General features: G+C 35.2%; 1 protein-coding gene across 15 annotated transcripts in view; it reads left to right on the top strand.

Moving 5' to 3' along the window:
* The first annotated feature begins 2,837 nt into the window (after positions 1-2,837).
* The window catches only part of Ptpmeg2 (Protein tyrosine phosphatase Meg2), a 191,220-nt gene continuing 167,380 nt past the window's right edge, over positions 2,838-26,677 (top strand). For 4 of the 15 annotated variants that reach the window (XM_067087959.1, XM_067087958.1, XM_067087948.1 and 1 more), the window contains exons 1-2: positions 2,872-2,966; positions 8,845-8,879. Coding sequence is in view for 7 of the 15 variants with exons in the window: in XM_067087948.1 (XP_066944049.1) it covers positions 8,855-8,879 (25 nt within the window). In the remaining 8 variants the exon portion in view is untranslated. Of the gene's footprint in view, positions 2,967-8,844; positions 8,880-15,702; positions 15,883-26,677 lie in introns of those variants that run through there. The other 11 variants (XM_067087947.1, XM_067087943.1, XM_067087960.1 and 8 more) reach the window with 10 other exon arrangements.

Below are 26,677 nucleotides of genomic sequence, written 5' to 3'. Positions count from 1 at the left end.
GTAGATAAAACAAACAGCCAAATGCCTTAGACACATTGTTCACCTATGGTGCTATTCCAGTATACTGAAACCTATGTAAACTACTCATGGTCATCCTAAATGGCTTATTTCAGATAATGCACCTCAGTTTGGTTCAAAAGAGTTTAAGAATTTCTGAAATGTGCAAACTTTCACGAGAGATGTATAGGAAGGCAAACGACATCATTTGTCTAACATTTCCGAGTTTCTCCTAGCTTATAAGAGAATTCCACCTGCTGCTACAGGGTTATCACCTTCATTTCTTTTCGTGAACAATAGGCTAAGAAATCAACCTGACTTCATTTTACCAAACATCTATAAAAATGTAAAGAAAGGCTATAAGCAATTAGAAGACCAAGACGCAGTTAGATACTTTTCCTCTAAGATCACGAGTGCTTGAATGCTCATATATCGAGAAATGTGAACGTGGTAGATTACGTATAGGTCAGGAAACTCAAAGAAATTATTGTAAAACGTCACAAATCAGTTATGAGATGATTTGCCAAAAGGAATCCAGAAAGTAATGATTCATATGAAAGTTCTGAAGAATTTACAGTAAGATGAAGTTGGTGCAAGGTTTCAAATTAAAAACACCTGAGGAAATTCCTCAGAAAGGTTGGATATATAATGTGTAAATGGGTAAAATAAGTGCATTCTCCCTTAAGGGAGAAGGAATTGTTATGCAATGTAAGTTTATAATAGTTTAGCATAAGAATATTAAGCGTTCCATGACACACATTTGTCACATTTTCTATGATGCAATCTATGACATATCACGAAGTACTCCAGAGTTCAGAGGTCAATATCAGGACTGTAAACAACGAAGGACCCAGTTCTGATAGAAAAATGTAAGGTAAACTAAATTACCTCACTCTCACCATTTTAAATATAAACCTCTCTCATGTACCTTTTAAGATATTTGAAGCTGTTCTGCAGAGTTTTGTAGAATTAAGTCAGATTTATTACGCATATACTTTTCTGGGTTTCTATTCTTATTGTGAATCCAGTGATTATACTCATAAGGTAAAGTATCAGGCATTACAATATCTGCTTATAGTTACCTTGAGAGAACAAAGTGTTACTTTACAGGCAGGTAGTTTAAGGAAGAGTGGACGGTGCATCAATTTATTATAGGTCTACAACCCAAGCAGTACTAAGCGTTAAAAGATCTAGTGGCACTTGATGCTTCTGTAAGTAAACCCTGCTGACAAATTATATCTTTACTTGGAAATCACTACTCTGGGTCTAAGAATCCATGAGTTAAGCGTACAAAATTTTGCCAGATGTTGAGAAAGATGGAGTGTTGTTGCAATCTTTCCCCCTTAGATTTAAACAACCTTTGAGAATCTACAGTTACGTGTTTGAGAGAGAATATAAAATACCTTTCCTTCACGTGAAAGTTTCCATCCTATCAATATTCTTATAAAAAGTAAATTAAGAATCCATTGAAAATTACAAGAATTTTGGGATCATAAAAAAACCCAGTCTGTTGTAATCTAGACTGAGCGTGCATCATTATTGGGTATCGCGAGGGATTACTGCATTTATGAGTGTAGTTATGTCTTTCCAATTGTTTTTATAGAATAACGTACTTATTTAGAATTGAATTATTATATAAGAACTTAATTTATTACAATGTCTTGCTTATATAATGTTTGTATTGCTGGTTGCCATGAGTCACTTATTTTTGCATCCCTGCTGAAATTGAGTGTTTTACCAAAAGGGTGGTAATATCAGGTTTGGAGATGAAAGAATAACTAGTAGATTGTGACATGTACCAATTATTCGCACGAAACTTAGTCCACCATAGTCTGTTTTTATTGCACCACTACTTTAATGGTTCAAAGCTGTCAAAATTGTTGTGACTGCACGTGGCCAAGAAGGTCGAATGTTCAGATAAGGCTTTGACTCACTACCCGATTTTAAGCATACTTCTGTATGATTACACATCGTTTTTGACTGCTTCTCCACCACGTGTTATTGTGTACATGCAATGAGTTGTTTAATTATTACTTTTAATAAATGTAATGTTGCTTTACTCTGGCTCCTTTCCTGTTTTCCTTTCTATGACACATGCATATATGTATATATATATCATACACGCATTATGTATATGTATATATACATATATTTATATATAATATATATATATATATATATATATATATATATATATATATATATATATATATATATATATATATATATACATATATATATACACACATACACACACATACACACATACATATACACACATATATATATATATATATATATATATATATATATATATATATATATATATATATATATATATATATATATATATATATATATATATATATATATATATATATATATATATATATATATTATACACATATCAAGGAGCTATATCCAGTAGTTGGGGATGCTTCGTAAAAAAAGATAAGTAAGTACCACACACTGTTTTATATTATATGCGATATTCTAGGAGAGAAGATACCGTAAAAGTGATTGTATAAATGTAAGATAACAAGCTAAGTTGGCAGAGTTCATATTTTCAGTTGATCTCGCACGGTGCTGCTCCAGTCCGCAGTCAGCATGCATAGTTACTGCCATGACCAACAGATGGTGCATGCTGCTTTGCTAAATCTTCTGCGGGAATTGATAAGTACGTATTTTGACACGGTCCCTGCTAATAAAGTCATATATGGTAAATTTATTTTTATGTTGCTCTACTTGGAAATGTCATAATGAAAAAATTAGAATAAAAGTATTAGGGTGACTCGTTGCCTTTATTCCTCATGGCGTCGGCTTCCTATACAGCTTCTTTAGGGTCGTTCTCTAAGAATTGACTCACTTAACAGCTCAGTGTAATGGCGATGCTCAGCTGTTAGGTGAACTTCCTCTCATAGACAGGATGTACCAAAATGGCAGCAAATCTTTACCCTGAGGAAGAATTGGTAAGTGAAAAGCTACACCTAATGTCTATGGTCTGGTCAGCTTCACGGTCAGCGCTGACAGTCCGGTGGAAATGTTGTGAAAATTCGTTCCATTGCCGCGACCTGAGATCAGTCCGCGGACGCTTGACTTATTCCGCTGATTTCACCTGGAAATCCTGAGAATATTTTGCATTTTTCTATGAATGTATTCGTTTTTGGGAAGGTCGTCATTTCGCAGTCATACTTTATAGGTAATTGCACGCTGGGTTAGGTTAAAACTTGCATTTTTAAGTGTTCTCCCTGGACTAATGTCACTCGACTCCAGCTGTTGCTTGGTGATGGTGATGATGATGACGACCCATGCAAAGTCGTACAAACTGTTGAACGACGACGAATAATTCGCCCTAACTTCTGACCGTCTTCGTAATGTTGTGATGCTTCTGCGTTCTCACGTGTTGTTCTTCGCTTTGTGGAAAGAATGCATGAATTATCGTTGACTTTGTGGCGGCATTCGCCCTTGAACATCAGGAGGAGGTTTTGTTGCCAAGCTGAAGGCATTCGTTGGGAGATTCCTTTGCAAAATGCGTTGTTTTGCAACAACCTGTAGAAGGCGGTGGAGGAGGACGGTGTGATAGATGCTTTCACATGTTGGATGTATTAATTTTACCTCGCTTAATCGGAGTATGTGCTTGAGGGTGGCAGAAATTCGTTGCATTGCTGTTAGGCTTAGTCGACCTCCAGGTCTAGTCAGGGTCAGGCAGTAGGGTCTAAATTGCGCCAGTGCCCTCGGTGTTACAACTTGTACATGAAATTATTTCTTAAAACTTGAATTATATGCAAATTCAAATGCACATATGCTTTAGAATCATGTTTGCATCAAAATTTTTATAAATTTAAATTAATCATATTGCTGCTTCTGGAGGTTTCTATAGGCATAGAACTTGGGTTACTTAGGCCACCCTCAGTGGCAGTATGCACAAGCTGGATGGGCCATGTACTCGCTGATGACATTGGTATTTCAGGCCCGTTTTGGGTTAGGTGCCTTTGAAGCTAATGTGTAAAGCTTGTTTTACTGCGAAATACATAAATATACAAAACTGTTGCAGGGGTTATGCTAGTCTGCAGATTTTGTGGTGCAATAATTCCCCAGCGTTAGGCTAGATGGTTCTGATAGGTTATTTAGGCAATACAAAATTGACCAATTTGATGTTTGTCACTCAAGTTAAAACCACCTGTTATGACAAAGTCACATTTGGATTTGGAGCTTACTCTCATGAAGCCCTAAAGATTTTAAACAAGTATGGTACAAGAATAAATTATATGCCAATGCACTGGAACCTTATTCACCAGTTGCCAGCATTATTCAAAGGTAATGCTCAGTGTATCAATGGTATATACTTGGCCCCTTGTAGCATTGTTGTACTTGAGCAGTTATACTGTATGTCCATTTTCTAGACATTATGTTAATTTTGGTTTTGATTTGTTTTGTCTACACAGTTGTTTGTCATTTGCCTAAAAAAGCATACTAGCCTTGATCTTTTTTCATCACACCTGTATTCTTAGAAGGTGAAGGAAGTAAGTAACATGGTATATTACAGCCAGATGCCAGTTAATTTGATGATAAAGTTGATCTTTAACATACCAGGACTTGTCATTACACTTTTTCAGTGCAAAATGGTAGCTGCATTAAATTGCTTGAGATTGCAGAAGTTCAGTTGAAATTGTATAGTGTGTATGCATTAGATGTCAAGCAAAGATCAAACACTGGAGTGGGAAGGCAAATCTTGGTCTAATAACCTTTCCTCAACCAGGCAAGTGCACTCAGTTTTGTAATATTCTGATTGGCATAGTGTATATATTGTGTGCTAATTGGCTCATTGATATATAGGAAGTTGGGAAAGTGGAAGGGGTAATGGTCATACTACTACGGTGTGTTTTTTCAACTTGCAACAAACTAATGTTCATATATATATATATATAGAGAGAGAGAGAGAGAGAGAGAGAGAGAGAGAGAGAGAATTGTCATTAACAAAAATGTGAGAGATATCAATTGTGACAAAACTGTTATATGTATACTGGTAAATGAGAAATATAAGAGAGAGAGAGAGAGTACTGTAGAACTGTCATTATATAAGATTATTAGATAGACAGAATGGGAAGTTACTGCAGGACTGTCATGTCTGTAATGTGGTGCTGCTGTTACAAAAACAGCCTAACTAGGCTTGTGCTGTCTTTTTTTATTATTATTTTTGTAAAATAACTTTTAGTACTGTGCAAGGGATTTTAGAGAAATGAGCAATGTAAGAAGATTTTTGTGACTTTGATGGGGGAAAGATGAGGATACTTTGCAGTGCAATTAGACATTTGCTAGATGATGAATTTTGGACAAAAGATAGGCCACCCAGTGAAGCCCTCAAGTATGACATTTAGCTTGCAGTATTCATAGATCTATTTCAAATAAAACTTTTGTTTAATGGACATATAATTTTTTACTGAAAAGGCATATTGTTTTTACATCTGCTGATACTGTATAAATTGGAAGCCCCATTGGGGAATAGTGCTGCAGTGCGTGCACCTCGCAACATGCACTGACAGTAATATTAACGGTTGTTTGGCCTGTCCCTTTGGCCTCAAGCTGCACCCACTTTTTAGCCTTTTATTACATTACCTCCATTCCCTCTTTCTTTCTTCTATCGTGCGGTCCAGCCACTCCTACTCCTACTGTTCAGGGTCATTATTGCTGAATGGCTGAACATGCCCCAGTGTTTGTGTTTATAGTCAAACTGTGATAAATTAGTACTGTACATTGGAAGGTTAAGCTAGGGTTTTAGACTGTTCTAACTTGGGCTAAGTATATGTAGAGGCCCTATTCTGAAACCAAGTGATAGCAAGTAAGTGGTTTTGCTATGATACAGTGGATATGACCTCACTCAATATGTGAATCTGTCCTTTTCTTATAAACAGTACACCACTTGTTATATTTCCTCATTTCTTTATTTGAGTTGCTTGGGTATGAATATTTTCATAAATACATTACCTTCGTTGGTCATCTATAACTTGAATAGTGTCACCCAGAATGTTCTCTTGGCATTGATATGATTTGTGAAAAAGTGTTTTATACCCAAGACGACTGTGTATGAGAGCTTGTTAAGATTTTGTTTCTTGTGATAATGAATAATTCCCCATTAGCTGATATTTGAATCATCTAATTTGAAAGGAAATTTAATAGAAAGGTTCCAGTGGGACCCATTTACCCTTATTTTTGGGTGGGGAGGGCATATTGCATAACAGGAAATCATCAATTTTTTTAAAAGCTTTAGCAGAGCTGAAATAGAGTTAATGTTGCTGTGTGGTACTAGCATTATGATTAGTTTATTTTTTATTTAGTAGCTGAGGTACCTTAGGTGTGATTCATCAGATGCAATACCTTAGGTCTTCCATGGATAAAGCCATGTTGTAATGTTGGAGGTGTTCAGCAGTTGCTGTCTGATCATTTCTCAAAGATCTTGATAAAAAGAGGTACTAATGGTATGCTGTGTAGGTAGCTACATTTTTGGGAGCTAGTTATTAACTTTTCGAGATTTGGATGATGTCACTTGAAGCCATGTAAATGTTTTGGCTTGAAATTCTGATAACTGCAAATTATATCATCTGTAGAAAATTTTTGGTTAACTTTAACACATTAATTTTAGTTATTTAGTTTTTAATATATTTTAAATTCCATAACCATCAGTATACCATAAAAAATAGCCAGTCAACAAGCAATAAAAGAAAATAATGCCATTCCATTAAGCAGTCAGTGTACAATTAATTCTAGACATCCGATATGCTGTTTGAATAATTCCAGGCATGCAGTATGCTGTTTGAAGATTTTTGCAGTTACTATTTGTTTAGAATTCATGCTGTGGGAGCTGTGTGAGCCATCACAATTAATTTTTAACAAGACTTGAATACTATTGCAGGGAGTAGTCAGGTCATGCTCTTAAGCCTTACAAATTATTGGTATGTGTACTGTTATGCTTGTGTTACTATACTGTATTTATATAAAGTAGTATACAGTATTTAGTCAGTCTCTCTCTCTCTCTCTCTCTCTCTCTCTCTCTCTCTCTCTCTCTCTCTCTCTCTCTCTCTCTCAGAATACAAGCAAGTACCAAATGTAGATTCTAGTTTCCCAAATACAGTTGTGTAATTGGACTAAATGGCATCAAGATTAATATTGCTGCCACGTTTTTAGAAATATGTAGTAGTACTGTAATATGTTTATGGAAACCAGTGGTTGGTTGTACTGCTTTTCTGTTAATACAAATTTGTGTATAATGTTTCCACTTGTGTTTTGTTGGTTTATATAGGCTCCATGAATTGTTCACAGAGTTTTGTGACTTGGCGGGAGTACTTTTTCACTGCACAATACATTGTGTTTATATTGTTTTTTTTATCAGCATTATTGTTTGCTTTTCACTAGAAATTTTTTTGCTTCAAGAGTTGGTGGCATTAGAGGAAAACAAGACAACACACATTACTGTGTTCAGTCTCATCCAGCTGAGTGAAGGATAAACCTTCATTTATAGAAAATCGTTCTCAGACTAATAACCACTATACACAGTCACAAAAGGCGCACCAGATGCACATTAATTGCTGGACATATACTGCACCATTTACCTATGGTATATGGAGCATATTCATGTTTTGGGTATGTTAAAACCCATTTGTTCTCTAGCTCTTGCTGTCCTTACCCAAGTAAACTTATCCTTGGTCTTTGTAGATGTCTTATATATTGAGTCTTTTAGTCAGCTTAGTTTCTTGTATTCTCTCCAGATGATCGGATCACTCCAAGAAATTTTATCCAAGATTTGTTGCAAGAAATTTAATGTAAGGTAGCCTTTCTTCCACAACATTTCTTGTAGCCCATTCCACATTCTGTGTACTGCAACTCTGCAGACCGATTAATTTTAACAGCCTTGGCTTTTTTTTAGGGGTCATTACAGTTCTTATATCGAATTTGAGTTTTGTCAATTCTACAACTCTTCCCAACTATCTCTGCAGTATGTTTATTATTATTTGTGATATTTTTACACATACGCTGTCAGCATTATTATTATTATTAGTATTTTTAGGTAAATCTCATAATTTATTTTTCTAATTAGATGTCACTACTATGCTTGGTTATGGAAGATTCTGAAAAGAATGACCTTAATAAGAAAATAGAAAAATGGTAATAGTGATATCCCATTCACTGTAATAGATATAACAGTTGCCTTTTTAAAGTTTTCAGTACTATTAGTATTCGGTATCTGAAAAATGAGTAAAAAAGTCTCCAGGAACGAAACTTGAATAAGTGGAATGTAGATAAACTTTTAATCTTGTAATTACTCCATCATATATTTGTTATTATCATCATTTACATGATGGTTACCATTTGTAGACTGTGCAGTTACTGATTTATCAAGATCTAATTCTATAAATCTTCACCAAGCCTACCATATTTTTTGTACATTGCTGTTTGCTGAATTTTTAAAGAGAGGATTTTAAAATTAGAAAGTAGAATATTGTACTATCTTGTATCATGGTTTTGGTATGATTGATATTTTCTGCACAATTTACTGGAATTTTGCAGTGACAGTAGCTCTGTCTGTCTTATATAATTTATAAAAACCCAAGTAAAGGACTTTGTGTGATAGGTCATATTGTGTTTTAAGTAAGAATTCTTCTGTAACATCTTCATAGTAGTTAGTTAATTTTTAGCATAATATTGGCTCATTGATTCACATTTCTTTGTTCTGATCAGACTATAAGATTAATTTCATATGGTATTTAGTTCAAAAGCTCTGCTAAACGATTGATACTTTCAAAATAAGTCATTACACGTACTTAAGCCAAGTGTATTTTATTCATTCCACAGGCCTGGTGATATGCAAAAAGGTGTACCTACACAATGTATGTATAAGCTATCAGAATCCCCTCTAAGACTTTGAAAGCTTAATGCAGCTTCCTTTAATAAACTGTTATTTGCAGAACTTGAGGGAACTAATGGTTCACTCTATTCTTGTGTTTCCTTTTTTTTGTACAGATCCGTCAACTTGTGGACAGTGGTTGTAAGAAATGGCTTCATTAATTAAAATTAGCATGAATATTTGCCACACCTTTAGGGCTTCTGCACTCTTAGTTTTTATTTTGTCCATTTGTAAGTCTGTTTTGCATATACATGTGGGATAATTTGTAAGGATCTAAATGATACAGTTACAATTTTCATGGCTTTGTGGGAAAAGAGGAAGCTTATGGTGCCTGCATGTGGAATCTGGATGCAGTGGATGGTCCAAGACCAGATCCAGTGGATATCCATTCATTCACAATGATTGGTGACCTGCAGTTCATCAAAAGGATATCCTGATAATGAAGTTAGGTACAAATTGGTGAAACCTGAGTCCATTATAAGGATGCCCTGAGGATGAATCCAGGTACAAAATGTTAATAAATTTTCAATTCCAGTTGAAATATTTAAAACAAGGTTAGGTGATAGACCAGTTTTATGATGTCAATGCTGATGCTTTTTTTAAAATGATTATTGTATTGAAAAATAATACAGCACTGTACTGAGTAACTGAAAAGCAGTTGGTTACACTAATGTATGCTGGAGGTCTATTTGGCCACAGTTAGTGTGCGTTTTGGGGTGGAGTGGGTGGATGCTGGTTAGTTGTGCCGTGATGTATCCTTCAATTTCTTTTTAACTTTCCCAAGAGAATGATAGTGTTACTTTGCAGTACAGTTCTTTTCCGTACTTTTATGTCTGAATGATTATTATGAAATGATAGGAATACAGCAGTGTATTTGGTAGTTTAGTTGGACAGAGAATTCCAGCCACTACAAGACAGGCCTTCAGTATATTTGGTGAATATTTGCATTATGATTGTTGACAGTAATTAGCTGTAGAGGGGATGAAGTGTTTAGACTGCTGTCATTAGAGGTAGCAGCCAACAAGGAAATCTGTGAAGTGATTGATTAAGGACTAAATACACTTGAGGGTGGTTTAAAAAGTGACAGTAAAGATGGTCTTCCGAATACTTTTAGTCATTTAAACTTCATTTTTTTAGGGCTGTTTCACTTAAATGTTCTCCATTTATAAAAGAAGAGCTTTCTGCCATGGAAATAGTTGCTTGGATACTTCTTAAAGATGTCTTGAAGATATGTCTTTTATGCTTTCTGAAGGTGCTAATAGGCTAGGTTTCATTCTCATAGTTTTATGACAGCTTTGTTTTCATATTTTTCCTTAGTACAAAAAAATTAGGTGGGACGCTTTTCCTTAGTATAAAAAAGTTAGAAGGGATGCAGTTTGATACTGATTTATGTAAGAGAAATGTCATTTGTGAGACAAAGAGATATAGCTGTTATTGTTTCGTCAGCGGAGATGTGTAGTTTTTTATTTTCTTCAGTAGAGAAACTGTAAGATGACGAGACTTAATGTTATTAATCTTTTATGATTAACAGAGTTGAGAGAAAGTGGGAGGATATACTTGAGTGTGTTAGTACTGGGAGGAGCTTTGTTTCTACTTAAGGTCAATGCAAAAAACCCTATTCTAGACTGAGTATGTTATGGACAGAGTTTTGTGGATCTGACTTGAAGGTGATATTGTGGATACACTAGTAATGTATACTCCCTCTAGTGACCACTTAGAAGTAAATTAAGTGTATGAAAAAACTTAAGAAATACTGCAATAGGATATGAGGTTAGAAATGGAAAGATGGTTGTGGTGGAAGATTTTAATTTTCTAGTTGTGAAGGAAGAGATAGAATGAATTTGGGGTCATTTTGATTGATAGTAGGGACATGAGAGGAGAAAAGCTACACAAATTTTGTTCAAGACAGAAGTTCAGTGGGAGTCACACAGTGCTCCAAGACAATGAAAAGGAGATAAGCTTGACTTTATCATAATCTGTTGGTGAAGGAAAGGAAAAGGAAGGAAAAATGGGATGTAAAATTGAAAGGAAAAAAAGAATTGCTGCTCTGTAAGAAGGGAGCAGCGGGAGAGAAATTACCAAGCGTAACTCTGCCATTTGGTAGAAGGGTGGGAAAGTAATTGTCTTTATCATTAGTTTGATGTCTGTATTATCCTTCTTTGGGGTTAGACGTATGGGCTTTAGATGTTATTATCCTGTTGGAAAATTGGACACACTAATTTAATGCAAGGTTACTTACTGGTTATGTATAATGATCCAGTTAATGTGTGTAGAAAATGAGTACAATACAGTATTAACAATCAAATATATTTGTGTGAATGCCCGAATCTCAGTTGGCAGTGAATAACGAGTATTAGGGACACTTCTCTTTTAAAAATTTTGTCTGAATCTTTAACATTTTCGGTTCATCAAATTATGCATAAAGGCTATTTGAAGCAGTAATTTGATAGATAAAGTCATATAAGGTTAAACTACTTTATGTAACTGGGTTACTCCTGGTTAGCAATTTTACTATATTCTCCTGCTGATTTCCTCTTCCATATTGACAAAGTACTCGAGGTCTTTGGCTAAAGGTTAACTGCTCCAAACTATGTTACCTTCTTAAAATTGCCATCTCTGTCTTTGTAGGCTGTGATACTGTTGTGACCCAAATTTTTGAGACTTCCTCTACCATTATTTTAGCTTTGCAACCAGATTATTATTTTTTTCATGTTCTGTTTATTCTTGTTTCTAAAACTTATCAGTTTTTTCATTGACAGTTCATTGCTCTATTAGGAGACAAATATCAGCCTTAGAATGATTATCTAAACACATTTGGAAACCTGGTTGCACACAAAGATGAAAAGGACATTTTAACGAGAATATATTTTTACATTTCGTTTGTCTTTTTTATCTTTTCGATTGAAAATTATGACGACTGCACTAATATTTTTCACGTTTGCAGTCGAAAAATATGACAGCCCAAATGTTCATCATAGATCTAATTGGGAAGATTTATAGTGTCCCATAATATACTTGATAGTCATGAATTTTTGGAACAACTTTTATGGATTAATATTGATATATGATTGCATAGATTTTTTTATCAGAATGCATTTTACAGTGCTTGAGGACAGTGAAAAAATTGTGGTTAGGCCATAATGCTTGTGTGAACTGTGATTTTTTTATGTACATATATACAGAGGATATTATAATGATTTGACTGAACTGTTTATGTATTTGTCAATGGACATTTGCATATGAGAACAGAAAATTACAAATAAATGAAGGTAAATTATTTTGTTAAAATTTGAGCCATTGCAGTAGTCTTTTGTGAACGCTTAATAAGGTGTATAGAATTGTCCGTTGTTGTGTGCTTTTCCCGGAATTTGATATCACATAATGCTGATTAGTCATATTACTAAAGAAATCATTGTGTGTATTTTATACCTATCAGACTTGTCAGGAAGACAATTGTTTAAATAGTTTGGAATAAGAATATGCTACACTACAAGTTGCCACAGTCTTTGTGTAGCTAGGAGGTGGTGGCAATTGCAAGAAATTGCACTTGCCTGCAATATTTAATTTTCTGTATTAAATAGAGGACAATGCAATTTCATGACTGATTAGAGGGGCTTTGTTATTAAGAAGTCTTGTTACCTTTTCATGATCCACAAAAGAGGTGCATGTGCTTTGCTTGTATCATTAGTGTTATTCATGTTTTTTCCATATTTAATTAGGATTTTATATATGTTGAAATGTTTTCAGCCATGATTGTGCATCACATGGCATGACATACTTAATTCTTGGATCTTGTTGTATGATCGCTTTTGCACTTTTATATTTATGATAGAGTAATTGATTTTACAGTGAATGTTGTCACCTTCCCACTGTTTAGCAAGTGTATGCCATATGCATTCTTTTAATTTTTTATCTGCCATATTTTTAGTGCTAGGAGAACCTCACTGCTAGCACTAGCAATCCTATTAATTTAGGAAGGCAAGAGTACCTTGTATAACATTTGTAAAGACATCTTATTGCAAGTTTAAGTCTTGACATTGAATTACAAACAGGAATGATGCTGTGTCTGCATGAAGGCACATTATGTACTCTGTTTATATTTTTTAGGTTGTACAAAGACTGGGCAGTGTGAAATATCAGACTGTCCAAATTTGGGGAAAGACAGGTTAGTATATGCAACTAGACTCAGTCAGCCTTCAGGAACACATTGTGTAGAACTCGCTTTTTTCCCCCTCTTCCCATGTTTCAAGAAATATGTTAAGGCTGCCTTATAGATGCCATTTTTTTATGTTTTTTGCAGTGTCCATGATCCCCCAAATACTGTACAGTGCTTTCTGCATTTTAATTTTCATCCCCTTCCTCATATCTCTTTCTACTTATCTGTGTAACTTTTTTATTTGTACTTTATTTTGTTTGTAACATAGGGTTTTTTATGATGCAAAATGAAATTGTATCTCCATTATACTTATATTTATATTAAAAAAATAAAGAAATAAAAAATACTAAAACACAGGTTTCAAATGTCACCAAAACTAGTATTCAGTCATTCAAAAGCAAGTGATGAAAGAAAATGACTTGAGAGCTGAACTCATATATAAGTCAGAGGAGAGTTTGTTTTCCCACAAGCCTAAAATCTCAGAAGGTAACCTGTCTCTTTTCACTTCAGCAAGGTTGTTGCTGCTTCTTTTGTCTACTGAATCGGTACTAGCAGCTTCATTATATTCTTGGACATTTGGTTAACCCTTAAGGGATGGCATAATTTATCAATGTGCAGCACCCCAGACCGGGGAAACTTTGAGATCGGCAAAATAAAAAAAAATCACATCAATGGAAAGAGAATGACACGTACATTCACACTGTATAAATAAAAAAATTCTAAAAAATTTTCCCTACCTCCTGCAACAAGTTGAAAATGACTATTTACAAACCCTTGTGGGGCCTCATTTACAAGACAATCGTAAATTTTTACCAACTTATAAATGTTTTTTCTAATAAATAAGTTTTTTGGATTTTGTAAAATTATTACTGCTCACACAGTATCAAAACAGATAAGAAATAAAAGCAGTAACATTTTTTGCATATTTGTTGTAAAATATTCACGTAAGTTTACAAGAAGAAAGATTCAGTAACTGTTTTTTTACTTTTACATGCTTTTTCTAATATTTCTTTGCAATTTTCTTTGTAAAATTACATTTACAACTGACATACCATTGTAAAAGACAAAAACAAAAAACAACCGCAACCCCTTCGTATATTTACAAGCAAATTTACATAAATACTCGTGTGAGAGAGAGAGATGCAGTACCTTCCCCCCTTGAAGTCATAAGCATTACTGATACTGGCCTAACTCTCACGTCTGTATAAAAGTTGCCATTAGTGAATATATAACATGTAGAAGTATTGGCACCTTTGTTTCGAATCATTATTACCATAACAGTGGTGCGTAATTCTGCTTCACACTGAAGTGCAATCCGTCCACCTCCCCAAACCTGTTTTACTTCACACTGAAGCTCAATCCGTCCACTAAGGGTTAAGGTGTATGGCTTCTATTCTGGCCGAGACCAGCTATAAGAGAATTCTTTGTAATTAGTTGGTCTGTCTTTTGGAGCACTGGGGAGACAATGAGAGTGTAACTCCTTTGAGGACAAACAGCGGGTACTCTATCAAAATGCACTGAATTAGGTTGGGTTGTGATGTATATTTATACTACAGTACATAGTGATCTCCTGATGTACACTTGTTTCATATTTAGTTACTGAAATTTAACTTGATATAAATTGGACATTAATTTTATGGCTTTGGAATATTCTTACAATGGTGGAAAGTCTGTTACAGTATATGGTACAGGCAGTCCCTGACTTACGGGGGTGGGGTTCCATTGATTTCTGCTGTAAGTCGGTGCTTGGCGCCGTAAACCCCTTTAATGGTGTAACTTGGTGCGCTGTAACTAGATATTCTTGTAAGCATTGTTAATGACGCCGCTAATGCCACTTACACAGTGCTGACAGTGCCGTAACTAGATACCTATTCTTTTATTTAAAAAAGTGCTGTAAGATCGGAAACGCCGTAAGTTGGTGCTGCCACAGCTCGGAGACACCCTGTACTAGTCAGTATTAGGAGCATGTAAACTGAGGACAAATGTTTAATGTAAGATTGAAATCCCCTAAGTGAGGAAAAACAACTTATGTACATTCTTCACATATGAATAAATTTTACGTTTTCCCTCATTAACTCTATCTGTATTTTGGTAGATAAATTCTTACGATGGAAAACAAGAAACAATAGATATAGACCCAAAAAAGACCATAAACAATCTTACTGGCATACACTTTAATCACTAGGATTCTCAACTAAAGATCAGAAAGTGTTCAGTTTTTGTCACACATTTTTTAATATTAAAGTCCTTAACTGGAATGGTGTTAGAGTTGAGTTTTGAGTGGACTGCCTTTTGTTGGTTATAGGATTATGCTAAAACCACATTGTAACATATACTATTATGTATGGGAGGTGTTGGTACTCTGGTTATTAAACCTGAAATTTGAGAGCTGGTTGTCATTAGTAGATGTAGAGAGTAGCTCATAACATGAATGTATGTACTTTGTGTGTATGTAAACAGGTAAATTGAGCAATATCGTTTGTGGTTAGTTTTACTTTGCTTCATTTTTGTGATGAGCAAACATCCATTTTCTTTAAGAAAAGAAACTTTCTCTCTGTTTCCTTAGTGTTATCAGTCATCACTCTTGAAAGTGTACCTTCTATTTGGCATTGATGCTTTAATGTATTTTGAGCTGAAACCTCTGTTTCAGAACCTGGGACCTGACATCACGTGTGCTTTGTTATAATTGAGACATTACTTTGGTCATGAGGAATTGTTAGTAAGGCACATCATGAACCACTTGTATCTGCATCAAGAAGAAACATAATGCTTAAACTGTAAAGCCCAGGAGAGTGAAACACCAAAACCCACATAGCCCAGGAGCTTGCAGGTAAGCCCAAAGCTAACTGGTGGCAGAGTCAAGGTTTTTCCATGACAAACTATTCCAAGGGCTGAGAATTCAGCTGGAAATCAGCCATCTCCAATATTTAATATTTTATTGTCTAGTCAAGTTATAGATAAACTTCTGTTTTCATGTACTGAAAAATTAATTTCGTCTCCCTTGTCAGCTAGCCAAAGTCAGGCAGAGGTGGATCAAATGTCAAGATGCCAAAAAAATGGCGCTTGCTTCTTTTTATGTGTACATATATATTACTGCCTCTACTCACATCTTTATCCCTCTTCATATTTCATTCAAGTAGTAGAATGATGCAGTAGATATCTAGGATTTTAATTTATAACCCTCACTAGCAAGACATTTTGGCTTGGAATTCTGGTGGTGGACATGACTATCTGGCCCCTTTTCATTAAACCTTGTGTACCTATGTTGACCTAAGCATTGAATTGGGTACGTGGTTATCAGAGTAGTAGTTGCAATCACAGGATGCTAAAAGAAACAAAGAAAAATTAAAATTTGAAGGCTATGATGAGGTAATCATCACTCCACCAGTTTAGAACATTCTTCATACACACACTCCCTCTGTCTGTTTTCCATTGACCATTAGTTATTGCAAACTACCACATCTGCCGTGGTCAATAATTGTGTCAACTTCTGAGAAAATCCTATAATCCATTTGACCTGGGAATGAAACAACTATATCTTTGCTGGAGTGGAAGTCGCTTTTGAAATTCAATGTGAACCTTCTTATGAGGTTGAGGCACCATATTCCGAACTTGACTGCTGAGCTGGGTATTTTGTCTGAAAAAAAGTTACAATCTTCAATTTGGGCAATTTTGGTCACAAAATTTAGCCAAACTCTTCCGGCATTATGTTGTGAAGTATTACTCTTGATTTGTTGTGGTACTGGCCACAGTTAGTGCTCTGACCAACTGAGTAATAGTGTCACATACAGAAGTTATGTCCTACATTCTACAAATTCGACCCAAGGAGAAGGTTACTAACCTCCTTCATATAGTAGAACTATTACACATCTCGCCCTATCTCAGCTACCGTTTGCATTGTTAAAGTCTGTAAATGGAAATGTACTTCTCAATGTACAACATACCCAGAATGCTTCACTCTCACCTTTATATACTTTCAAACTCCAGTAAGTAAGTGGGGTCAAATTCAAGTTTTTCCTGTTGTCTGGTGATTTGGATGAGTTACTTGGAGATAGTTTGAACACAGAAATGCTTGAGATTATTATATGTTAGTTTATGATGCCTTTGACAAATTTTGCCCTAGGTATGAAATTACTACAGGTACGGCAAACTACTGATTCCAAGAAACCAATGAGTCAAATTTCGATAAATAAAGGAAACTGAAAATTCCAAGACAGCTCCGCTAAACACAAATTGAATCTTTTGAACCGCCATTGAAATACTTATCACATCTTACTTTCATATTTGAACCCAGGCCCAAACCACAAGATTTATGATGCAGCTACATTCTTTGGCCAAAGTTGCAAGACCATCCTGATGCTGCAAAATATAAATTTCACATAAATTATCAAAATGGAAAGAGGAACTTGGAATAAAGTCAGCACCCTAACCAGACCACTTCACTGCATTGTTTTTGAAAGTATGCTAAAAAGAATTAAAAGCCCATCCATCTCTTATACAAGAATCCTTTCTAAATCAAACTGACCTGTATGATGAACTTGATGTCTTTTAATAAAAACATAAGGAAAGCAGTTGTAAAACACTGATCAGAATTGACCTCTTCCCAACCAACCAACATACAGTCATCCAAGGGAGATCTATGGTATCTCAGTTGATCATTCAAAGGTGATAATTAGGATCATAGAATTGGGCAGTAATATTAACATTATTCATTTTGACTTTACCAAAGTCTTCCTCAATGTTCATCACTGCATACAGTGCAGTGTGCTCTTGGATAGAAGATAGGTGGACCTTTAGTAGTCTGCATACACAATTTCCTCTTAAATAGATTTCCAAAGTATCATCAAATACATTGCGGTTCATACTAGCCCAGGCATGTTGTTGTTACACAAGGATTAGTCCTTGGTCTTCCTCTTTTTTCATCTTTTATTTGCCATATCAAACTCATGAGGCAAATACAGTGCTTCACTGACTTATGGCGGATTCGATATTACAGCATTTTATTAGTTCCGTTAACTTGATGTGCATCAAGTTGTGGTGCCAAAAGCACTGTTGACGGCGCTGTAAGCACCATTGATGGTGCTAACAGCAAGAGTAGGTGTCAAGTTAACGGCGCTTACAGCGCTGTAAGTTAATGGCGCTTACAGCATTATAACTTGATGCAACATCAAGTTACGACAGCGAAACACAACTTAAGCAGAAATCAACTTACGGCGCAGCGCTGGAACGGATACCCCGCCATAAGTCGAGGACTTAACGAAAATAAGCTAGATATTTAGTGCACTTCTTGGCACAGAGAAACAATGCGACCTTAAGTGGGGACAAATTTGAACACACTTGTAAGAAATCAAAATCTTCATATTACAAACCAGATGAAAACGACATTGCAGTAAAGCACTAAGTCAGAGACTTGGGATTCATTATTTTGAATACCCTAACATAGTCTGTTTATATTGGCAGAATCATAGTGAACTGTAGTAAGTAGTCAGTGTGGTCCACCATGCTCTTAGTACCAGTGTCAAATGCTCCTTGCTCCAGTTTCTACTAACGTATAACCCAAGTAGGATCGCTTATACCTCATCCTTTGAACTGCATCCTTTAACCCATGGAGGAACTGTCTCCCTTGTTAAAAGTTCAGAATATGAACAACTAGTATACATATTTTAACGTAAGTTAAACGAGCACCTGCATGTCCTGTAAGATAGGCCAGGATGCAGTGCCGCTGGTCATTTCAGTGACAACGGTACGGGGTACAGTTTTTATTCAATCTGGCAGTGTTGAAGTCTGAACAGAATATGGCCTCAACAAGGTAATCCCCCCTTCCGTTAAATTTCTCTCTCTCTCTCTCTCTCTCTCTCTCTCTCTCTCTCTATATTCTTTCAGTGTTCTTCATTCTTTACCTTAAGGCTCTGACATGTAACAGTAATTATCTCCCACATTGTATGCAGTCCTAATTATCTCCCACATTGTATGCAGTCCTTAGCCTTAGGAAAACCTGATAAAATTAGTTATTTACCATAGCTAAACTTAGAACTTACTCCAAAAGGTTGAACAAAAGATATAGAAAAACTCTACTAAATTCTTGATGCCCAGAACAGAGTGAAACAAAGTGCCATTTCACAGTGGGCTTAAACACTTTAATTTACTTTTCACTTTCCTTGCCAGTAGGGGTTATTTGGTACTGGCCTCCATTTAAGCTCCTGGTGTAACTGCTTGTCTCTTTAACCATTTGGCACTTGAAGTGTGCACATGGCATTTACTGTACATTAGTTCCTTAGTATTTAAGACTACTGCATCTACTCATGCCAAAATTTGAGCATCTCCAGAAAGGCTGAATGGAGACATAAAACATTGTTAACGAACTTGTACAAAAAGTGCCAATGTGTTAGGCTCATTTACTCAAAAGTTCTTGGGCATGACATAGTTGGTTTTTGTTTTTCTGGTTTTGAAACCTTAGAGGCATTTTGCTGTTTGGAATCTTGGCCTTTAGAAAGCTCTGAAAATCTTAAACATATGTTCCTGGGTTTTAGGGTGTGTGGTGGTTTGTGCTATCCTTGTTTAGAAAGAATAGAAATTCGTGGCTAACCTAATAATGTTGCCCATAATAAAAATTGTAAGTTGAGCTTTAATTCATTCTGGAGTTTATTCTTTCAAGCTTCCAGTGAGTGGGGAGATGATGCAGGTGTACCGTAATCATTCTGTGTTTCAGTAGTGTTTGCATTTGTGAGAGAATTCGAGTGAGATGTGTGTCATTACTTTGTTCAGTTTGAGTGATTGTACCTATGGAAAGCAGTGAGACGTTGACTGGAATATCCATGGCTGTGTGTTACCTGTATTGCTTCATGGATTGGTGTAACATGATGGTTCTGGATGAGAGGAGTCATGCTTTAGTTGTATTCAGTCCTGTTGGTAGGTATGCTCTGCAGGTTTAATGTCAATAGTGTAAGAGGGCAGTCATCTTTTTTAAATGTTACTTAATTTTCTTACTTAATACTGTAGAGGGTTGCACCAAGCTGTGTAAGTTTACCATATCTTGTCTCATCATGCTGTCATTCTTTGTAATTGGATAATAATGCTTTTCACTCTCCTGAATTAGGACATAATTTTTTTTCAGGGCATACCTAGATATATTTGTTATTCTTACCTAAGGGATAATAATGTCAGTATTGACACACAAAATCTACATATGATACAACAAGTGTAGGATACACAACATTTGCCTATAATACAGTGTTATATCTTTTTATGTGATGGACATATAAAATTAATATTTTCCTTTAGTGTTGGGATGACTGGTGCTGAAAGTAATCATTACTCCTTTAGTTTTAATTAACCCACTTCATCATTTCAAGATTTACTGGAATGTTTCGATGGATTTTTCTTAAGGATGGTGATGTGAAAATTGGAACAGTATAAAGTTATGTTAGGTTTGGTAAGTGTGAAGTAGCCCAAAAGAAATTGATGAAAATAAAATGCAGAAAGCATGGCAACCAGGGAATGAAGGGGCTCACAAGGAACCTTTACAGCTGCCTAACTGTAGGCAGTACAGTAATCATGTAGAGATACTAAGAATATTTATTGTACCTTAATGGTATGAACATAATTGTGCAGTAAACCAGATTTTAAGTGCATGTTTTAATATTACATTGGATAAATATTAATTTTTTTCATTTACATAAACATTTTGCCCAGCAAATCAAGAAGTTGATTGCTAGAATTTTCCACAAAATAGTGCTGAATTGTGAGATGTATATTTAAAGGTAAAATGATTAGCAAATCTCATTATCACTAACTAAATAGATTGTTGCACGAATTCATGCAGCTGCCCTAAAACTCAAGAGTAACATCATCCATAACATTGCCAGGAACAGTGTTCCTTGTATATTATTGAAAGGGAAAAAATAACCATGTTCCGAGCATTGCTACATTTACTATACTTCAAGAGAATGCTTTCTATGAGAGAATTTGCACACAGTTTTATTGCTGACAAAGAAGGAAGTGTGATGAGTAAAGTTACAATTACCATGGGCAGGGAGAAGAAAACCTCCACTTAGAAAAATGTTATTTTGAAGATATAGGCCCTGGATTCTGAAAAGATAGTGCTGTACAATATTCCAGTAATGGTAGAACAAATTACCAATGGGTGATGGTATTAATAGCACATTGCATATAGAAATCTTTGAAAATCGGATTGGGGGGTTTAAAGTACTTTGAAAAGTTATTTAAACCAAAAAGCCACACAAGTTAAAAAGCAGCGTTTTGTCCAAGTGCAGCATTAGGAATCGAAGTGGCTTCCAGTCATTAAAGGTTGCCTTGTGTGGTAAATTTAGTCTACTCTTTTCTGTTATTAAAGAATGGAATTCATTACAGTTAATGATGAATAAAATGAAACTATTAGTGATTGATTTATTGCCTGACAGAATGCTCAGGATTACTCATTTGGTTTTTTAATCATATTTTACCTTATGCCTAAAATTTTAAAATCGAATCTATTGATGAATCCTATTGGAAGTTAGGAATGTGGTGATCTCATTGAGCTGCAAAAAATATACCTGTTACAAGTGTTCTGCAACCAATGTGGTCTTCTGGATACTCATATGAGATACTGATAAGAAGAGCTGCACCTGATCTTGAGTTATATCAAGCGCCTCTACTGTATTTGAAAACAGGTGACATCTTGGTAAAAGTTGTGAGAAAACCAGAATTTTCCAAGCTGGGAAGCACACCTGTCAGTGTAATTGTCAAATCATAGGAAACCCACCCATTTCATCACAAAGAGACTGAAGGAGCTTGAGGAGTTTGATCAACAGAAAGCTGAAGCTTTGACATACTAATTTTCTCCAAATCCTAAGGCATAATAATAATGGGCATAGAACAGTACTGAAACTTGTTGCTGACCCATATTTCTCACCTAAATATTGTGGGTAATAGTATGAATAAGGAGGTAAATTATGGAGTAATGTATGGGAAATTATAAATTATCAACAGCTACCCCAGATAATGATCTTAAGTTTGCTTATTGGGTTAAGAAATGTAATTATCAGTCATGTAAAATTGTCACAATCAACTAAAACCTGGAATTGAAGAAGCTAGTTATTTTGTGAAACATTAGGAGGGGGTAAAAAGAACAGCCACATCTAGCTATATTAAAATGTTTTCATAATACAGCAGTTCTGTTTGTCCTATTTCATCTTGTTGATTGATGCCATTTATTTTATGAAATGTTAAGGAGAGATAAGAACAGCCACTTCCAGCCACAGCAACATGTTTTCAAAATAGTTTAGTTTGTCCTATGTCTTTTTACGATAATGGTATTTTTATTCGTGTCTGTAATATTTTCCATTCATATTTCCCAATATAAATATGTTTTTTGCTCAACCTTTCTCCTTTCTTTTGTTTTTTAGGAAATCAGTCTCCATACTTGTCCCATATCATCCACTTTGGGAAGATAGTATGCATGACTGTTGTAATATTCATGACTCATAAGAAAAATAAAAAAAGTACTTTTTGTAATATTATTTTTTATATACAGTACTGGATTGTGATGTGCAGAAGCTTACAAATATGGCGACCTACTACACAACTTATAATATGTACACCATCTTGTCATCATTGACATTAACTGAGTTTATAGATAAACTCTGAGAAATGTTTGGTAGTCGGTTTCAGCTTTCTGTATAGGCTTCATGGTATTTTGTCAGTGTTATGGGGTTATAAAATTAATTGCTGCTTGTGTTGTTTCTTCAGGAAGGTGGAAGGTATTGAGAAGGAGGAGCATTTTGTGTAATTTTTTTTTGTCCAAGGAGAAACCTTGGTCTCGTGATCCTTACAATTGTGTATGGGGTGGTGGTGGTTGGGAGATGGGAAGGTCTTGCTTGACCTTGCATGCTATGGAACCGCAGCATTCTATTGTTCCAGTGGCAGCTTATGCCCATTTGTTCCAATTTGCTTTTAAAAGTATGTGAGAAGATACAAATGAAATATATTAAACATAAAGCATTTACTTGGTTAACTTTCATGATTTACTTTTAATTTTACCAAATTATTTCATACTCTCTGTACTTGTTAGCATTATTAATTGTTATATAACATATGTCTGAGTAGAAATATGGTTAGTATACAGGCTTCAGTTCACATTGCTAGTAATCATTTGAAATACAATGATGTTTTTCAGCCACTTGGTACAATGGTGTTATTGAGCAGGTTGGTACAGTGATGTTATTCAGCCAGTTTTCACCAACCTATCAAATGCATTTTTACATTGATAAAAGATAACTAGGATTAACTTTAGTTTTTTGCCACACCACCCATTCTGCTACAGCCTTTCAATTTGGGCATGTATGAGGTGACCACATTAAAAGAACCATACTTGTCAAATATTACTCTGGGAGAATTTTATAGTGAATAGCCTATGCCTTTGTCCATTCAAATGGTTAAAACTTGTTGCTTGCCCGAGGTTTGCTGTTGGTATTTATAAGCCAGTGATTCAATAGACCCTGTGAATTTCTATTAAATAGCTGCTCATTATTTGTAAAATTTCTCATTTAGCCTAGGTTGAGTTTGCTCGATGATCCTTTCACACCTTCTAAACTTGGTTACCTTAGCAAGTTTCTGCTTCCTTTTTTACATCACTTATTCTGTCACTCACCTCTTCCACCATGCAAAATGTTTGTTCTCAGATAGCTTTGCAAATCTATTGCCTATATTTCTCCACCATCCATTCATTGCTCCAACTATCTGGCTTCTCTTTACTCCTGTAACCTTATTCTTGTTTGTTTTTACTCTCAACATGCTCCCCTCACAAACATAAAAAAGTCTTTGATTAGTTTGCAGTGTATCTTCACTATCTCTTGTAAGTTCTGGATCATCTGCAAACTTCAGCCATTCCATATACTATCCAAACCCATCATATTCCACAACTTTGCTTCTACATCTGCTGTCCTCTCCCAGACTTTTTGCATCCTTAAAGATATTAAAACAGCCAGTAGACATGCACACACATCTCAGCCTCCATTTTGACACCAAAACATTCTCTCTTCCTTATACAAACTCAACACATGCATCACTTCCATCATGAGAACTTTTCATTGCTCTCATCCTCATCACCCTCTGTATTGCCCAGCTATCAGTTCCGTTGTGAGCTTTTTTATGCCCATGATTACAGTACCCATATACAGTTTTTCCTTTTACTTTGAACTTCTCACATAAAGTTGCCATTTTTCCTCTGTGGGGTGACTCCAGAAGATTCTTCCCTTCCTATTTTCAGCAAGTATGTTTGGGATGAGGTTTGCTGTTTCATGGTGTGTTGATTGTTAAATACTGTACTTAGAAAAATGCAATCATTCGTAAGTGAACACGAAAAAGTAATGATTTCAAAGTTCGATAGGTGGTATGTCTCGTTCTGTCTGTCTGTGACTGTACCGTCCTTTTTAAGATAATTAATTGGTTGGTTGAAGTTTTCACTGTTCATTATTTCATGTTGGTTGATAATCATGATTATTGAATTTTCTTGATTATATTACTCAGCCCTGTGATGTGTTTGTGAAGATAAATGTTTTTCTTTTTTCAGGTAAGTGGGCAGGTGTTTTTGTGGTAATGAATCAACTGTTTTGATGGGGTAAGTCTGCCTAAAGATATAAATTTCTCTCTCTCTCTCTCTCTCTCTGTTAATTATAAGTTTTTTCATTTTAAATGGTTGCAATATAAGTGTTCTTGTGTCACAGAATTTTGATACCATCTATTTAATAGACATTGTGGAGTTCCTTCTTCGCTGGTACTGTATTCCATATTATTGTTGACAATGGATTGCTTAATAGTAGTCTAAATAATCCTTTAATAGTAGGATGCCCATTTCTGCCATATGTTGTTTCCTTTTATTGTTTGGTTTCCACATGGTGTTGTTTCATAGTTGGTGTCTGTGTTTGTGTAAATGTATGTGACATTTATGTATGAATGTATGTACACTGTATATGTTTATATGATAGATCCAAAACTTGTTGGTTATACAACTTTGAGTTGCCTGTTTTTTTGTAAAATATGAAGCAACTTGAAGCAGGTGTTTATATGAAAGCTGTGATGCACTCGTAAGGAGTCTGAATATTACAAAAAGATAGTGAGCAGATTGCTGAAAACCCACAATCTTTATCATTCTAATTAAAGCTACATTAACTTTTCTGCCTTCAAGCTTTAGGTAAATCGACAAGCAAATATGAATTATTGAATATATATATATATATCAGACAAGTGAATACTGTAGTACTCATCATATGGGATAGTGAAAATCTGTAATGAATTCACCGTGGCAGTCTGTTTTATAACCATTGCTATTGTGATTCCACAATTTTTTTTTTTTGGTACAGTATAGTAATTCTCTGATTATTAGATGACTTCGACTTATCAGAGTTCTTTACTTGCCAGCTACATTGTTATGACGCATTATTGCTAGCATACATTTTTAGATGTGGTGCATGTTTAGATAACATAAATTTATTGATACTGTGTATGTTAATTATAATTTAGCTTAGGCTAGAAATGATATGACTACTGTTACCTCGGGTATATCTGGAATGCTTAAGATTAGGCTATACGTTAGTTCATTTATTCAATTTTGTGCCGTATCAGAAGCCCTGGTCTGTGTTGCAGCTGATGAGTTGAGGGGGGGACTGCTCTAATACCATTATAGTGTGTTAATGGAAGTACAGTATATAAAATTGGGACAATCCTAATTATAATGTATTCACATAACCTATTTTTGACTATTTGTGAAAGGGAAAATGTAGTATCCTTTGATGAACAAGAGATCATACATTACCATCTGAAATTATCTGAATTGTGAGAAGAAATATAGAAGAATTGAGAACTGTTTTTCCTGTTTTCTGTCCAGAATACAAATTTCCAAGGAAAAGATGCATTAGTGATGTTGTGTCTTCTTTGATAGTTATTGATATTAAGAAGTCACTTGGCATTAGTAACTATCTGTTGTAGTTATGAATTCTTGTATGGTCTTTACCAGTATATCATCATTGTCATCGTTTATCTTTTTACCCCTGCTCTTTCCTTTATTGGGTTAGGTGAGTTCTCTCCACTCTGCTGTCTTTTGCACTTATTACTTGAATTTGCATTTGGGTTAGATTTTCATCTGTGCCCTTTATACATGGTTTTCTGGGCCACCATACAGTCCCATGTTTCAACTGCAGAGAATAACAACCTCTATGATTGCAACTCAAGTTTTGCTTTCTACTAACATTGCTACTCTTCATTTTATCACCTTCTCAAAGGTAATAGAAAATGTTCTCCCTCTATCATAACATGGTGTTCCATCTTCTCTTATAGTTCCTCATTGAACAGGTTGGTATTGCCCTTGGCTAGCACTCTGCTGGGCCCGCGTTCGATGCTCAGACTGGCCAATGAAGAATTAGAGAAATTCACTTCTGATGATAGAAATTCATTTCTCGTTATAATGTGGTTCGGATTCCACAGTAAGCTGTAGGTCCCGTTGCTAGGTAACCAGTTGGTTCGTAGCCATGTAAAATAAATCTAATCCTTTGGGCCAGCCCTAGGAGAGCTGTTAATCAGCTCAGTGATCTGGTTAAACTAAGGTATACTTACCATCATCTCTTAGGCTT

This window comes from Macrobrachium rosenbergii, chromosome 44, assembly GCF_040412425.1.
Source record: "Macrobrachium rosenbergii isolate ZJJX-2024 chromosome 44, ASM4041242v1, whole genome shotgun sequence".
NCBI lineage: Eukaryota > Metazoa > Arthropoda > Malacostraca > Decapoda > Palaemonidae > Macrobrachium > Macrobrachium rosenbergii.
The sequence above is the reverse complement of the archived record's forward strand: the minus strand, read 5'-3'. Positions and strand labels throughout refer to the sequence as shown.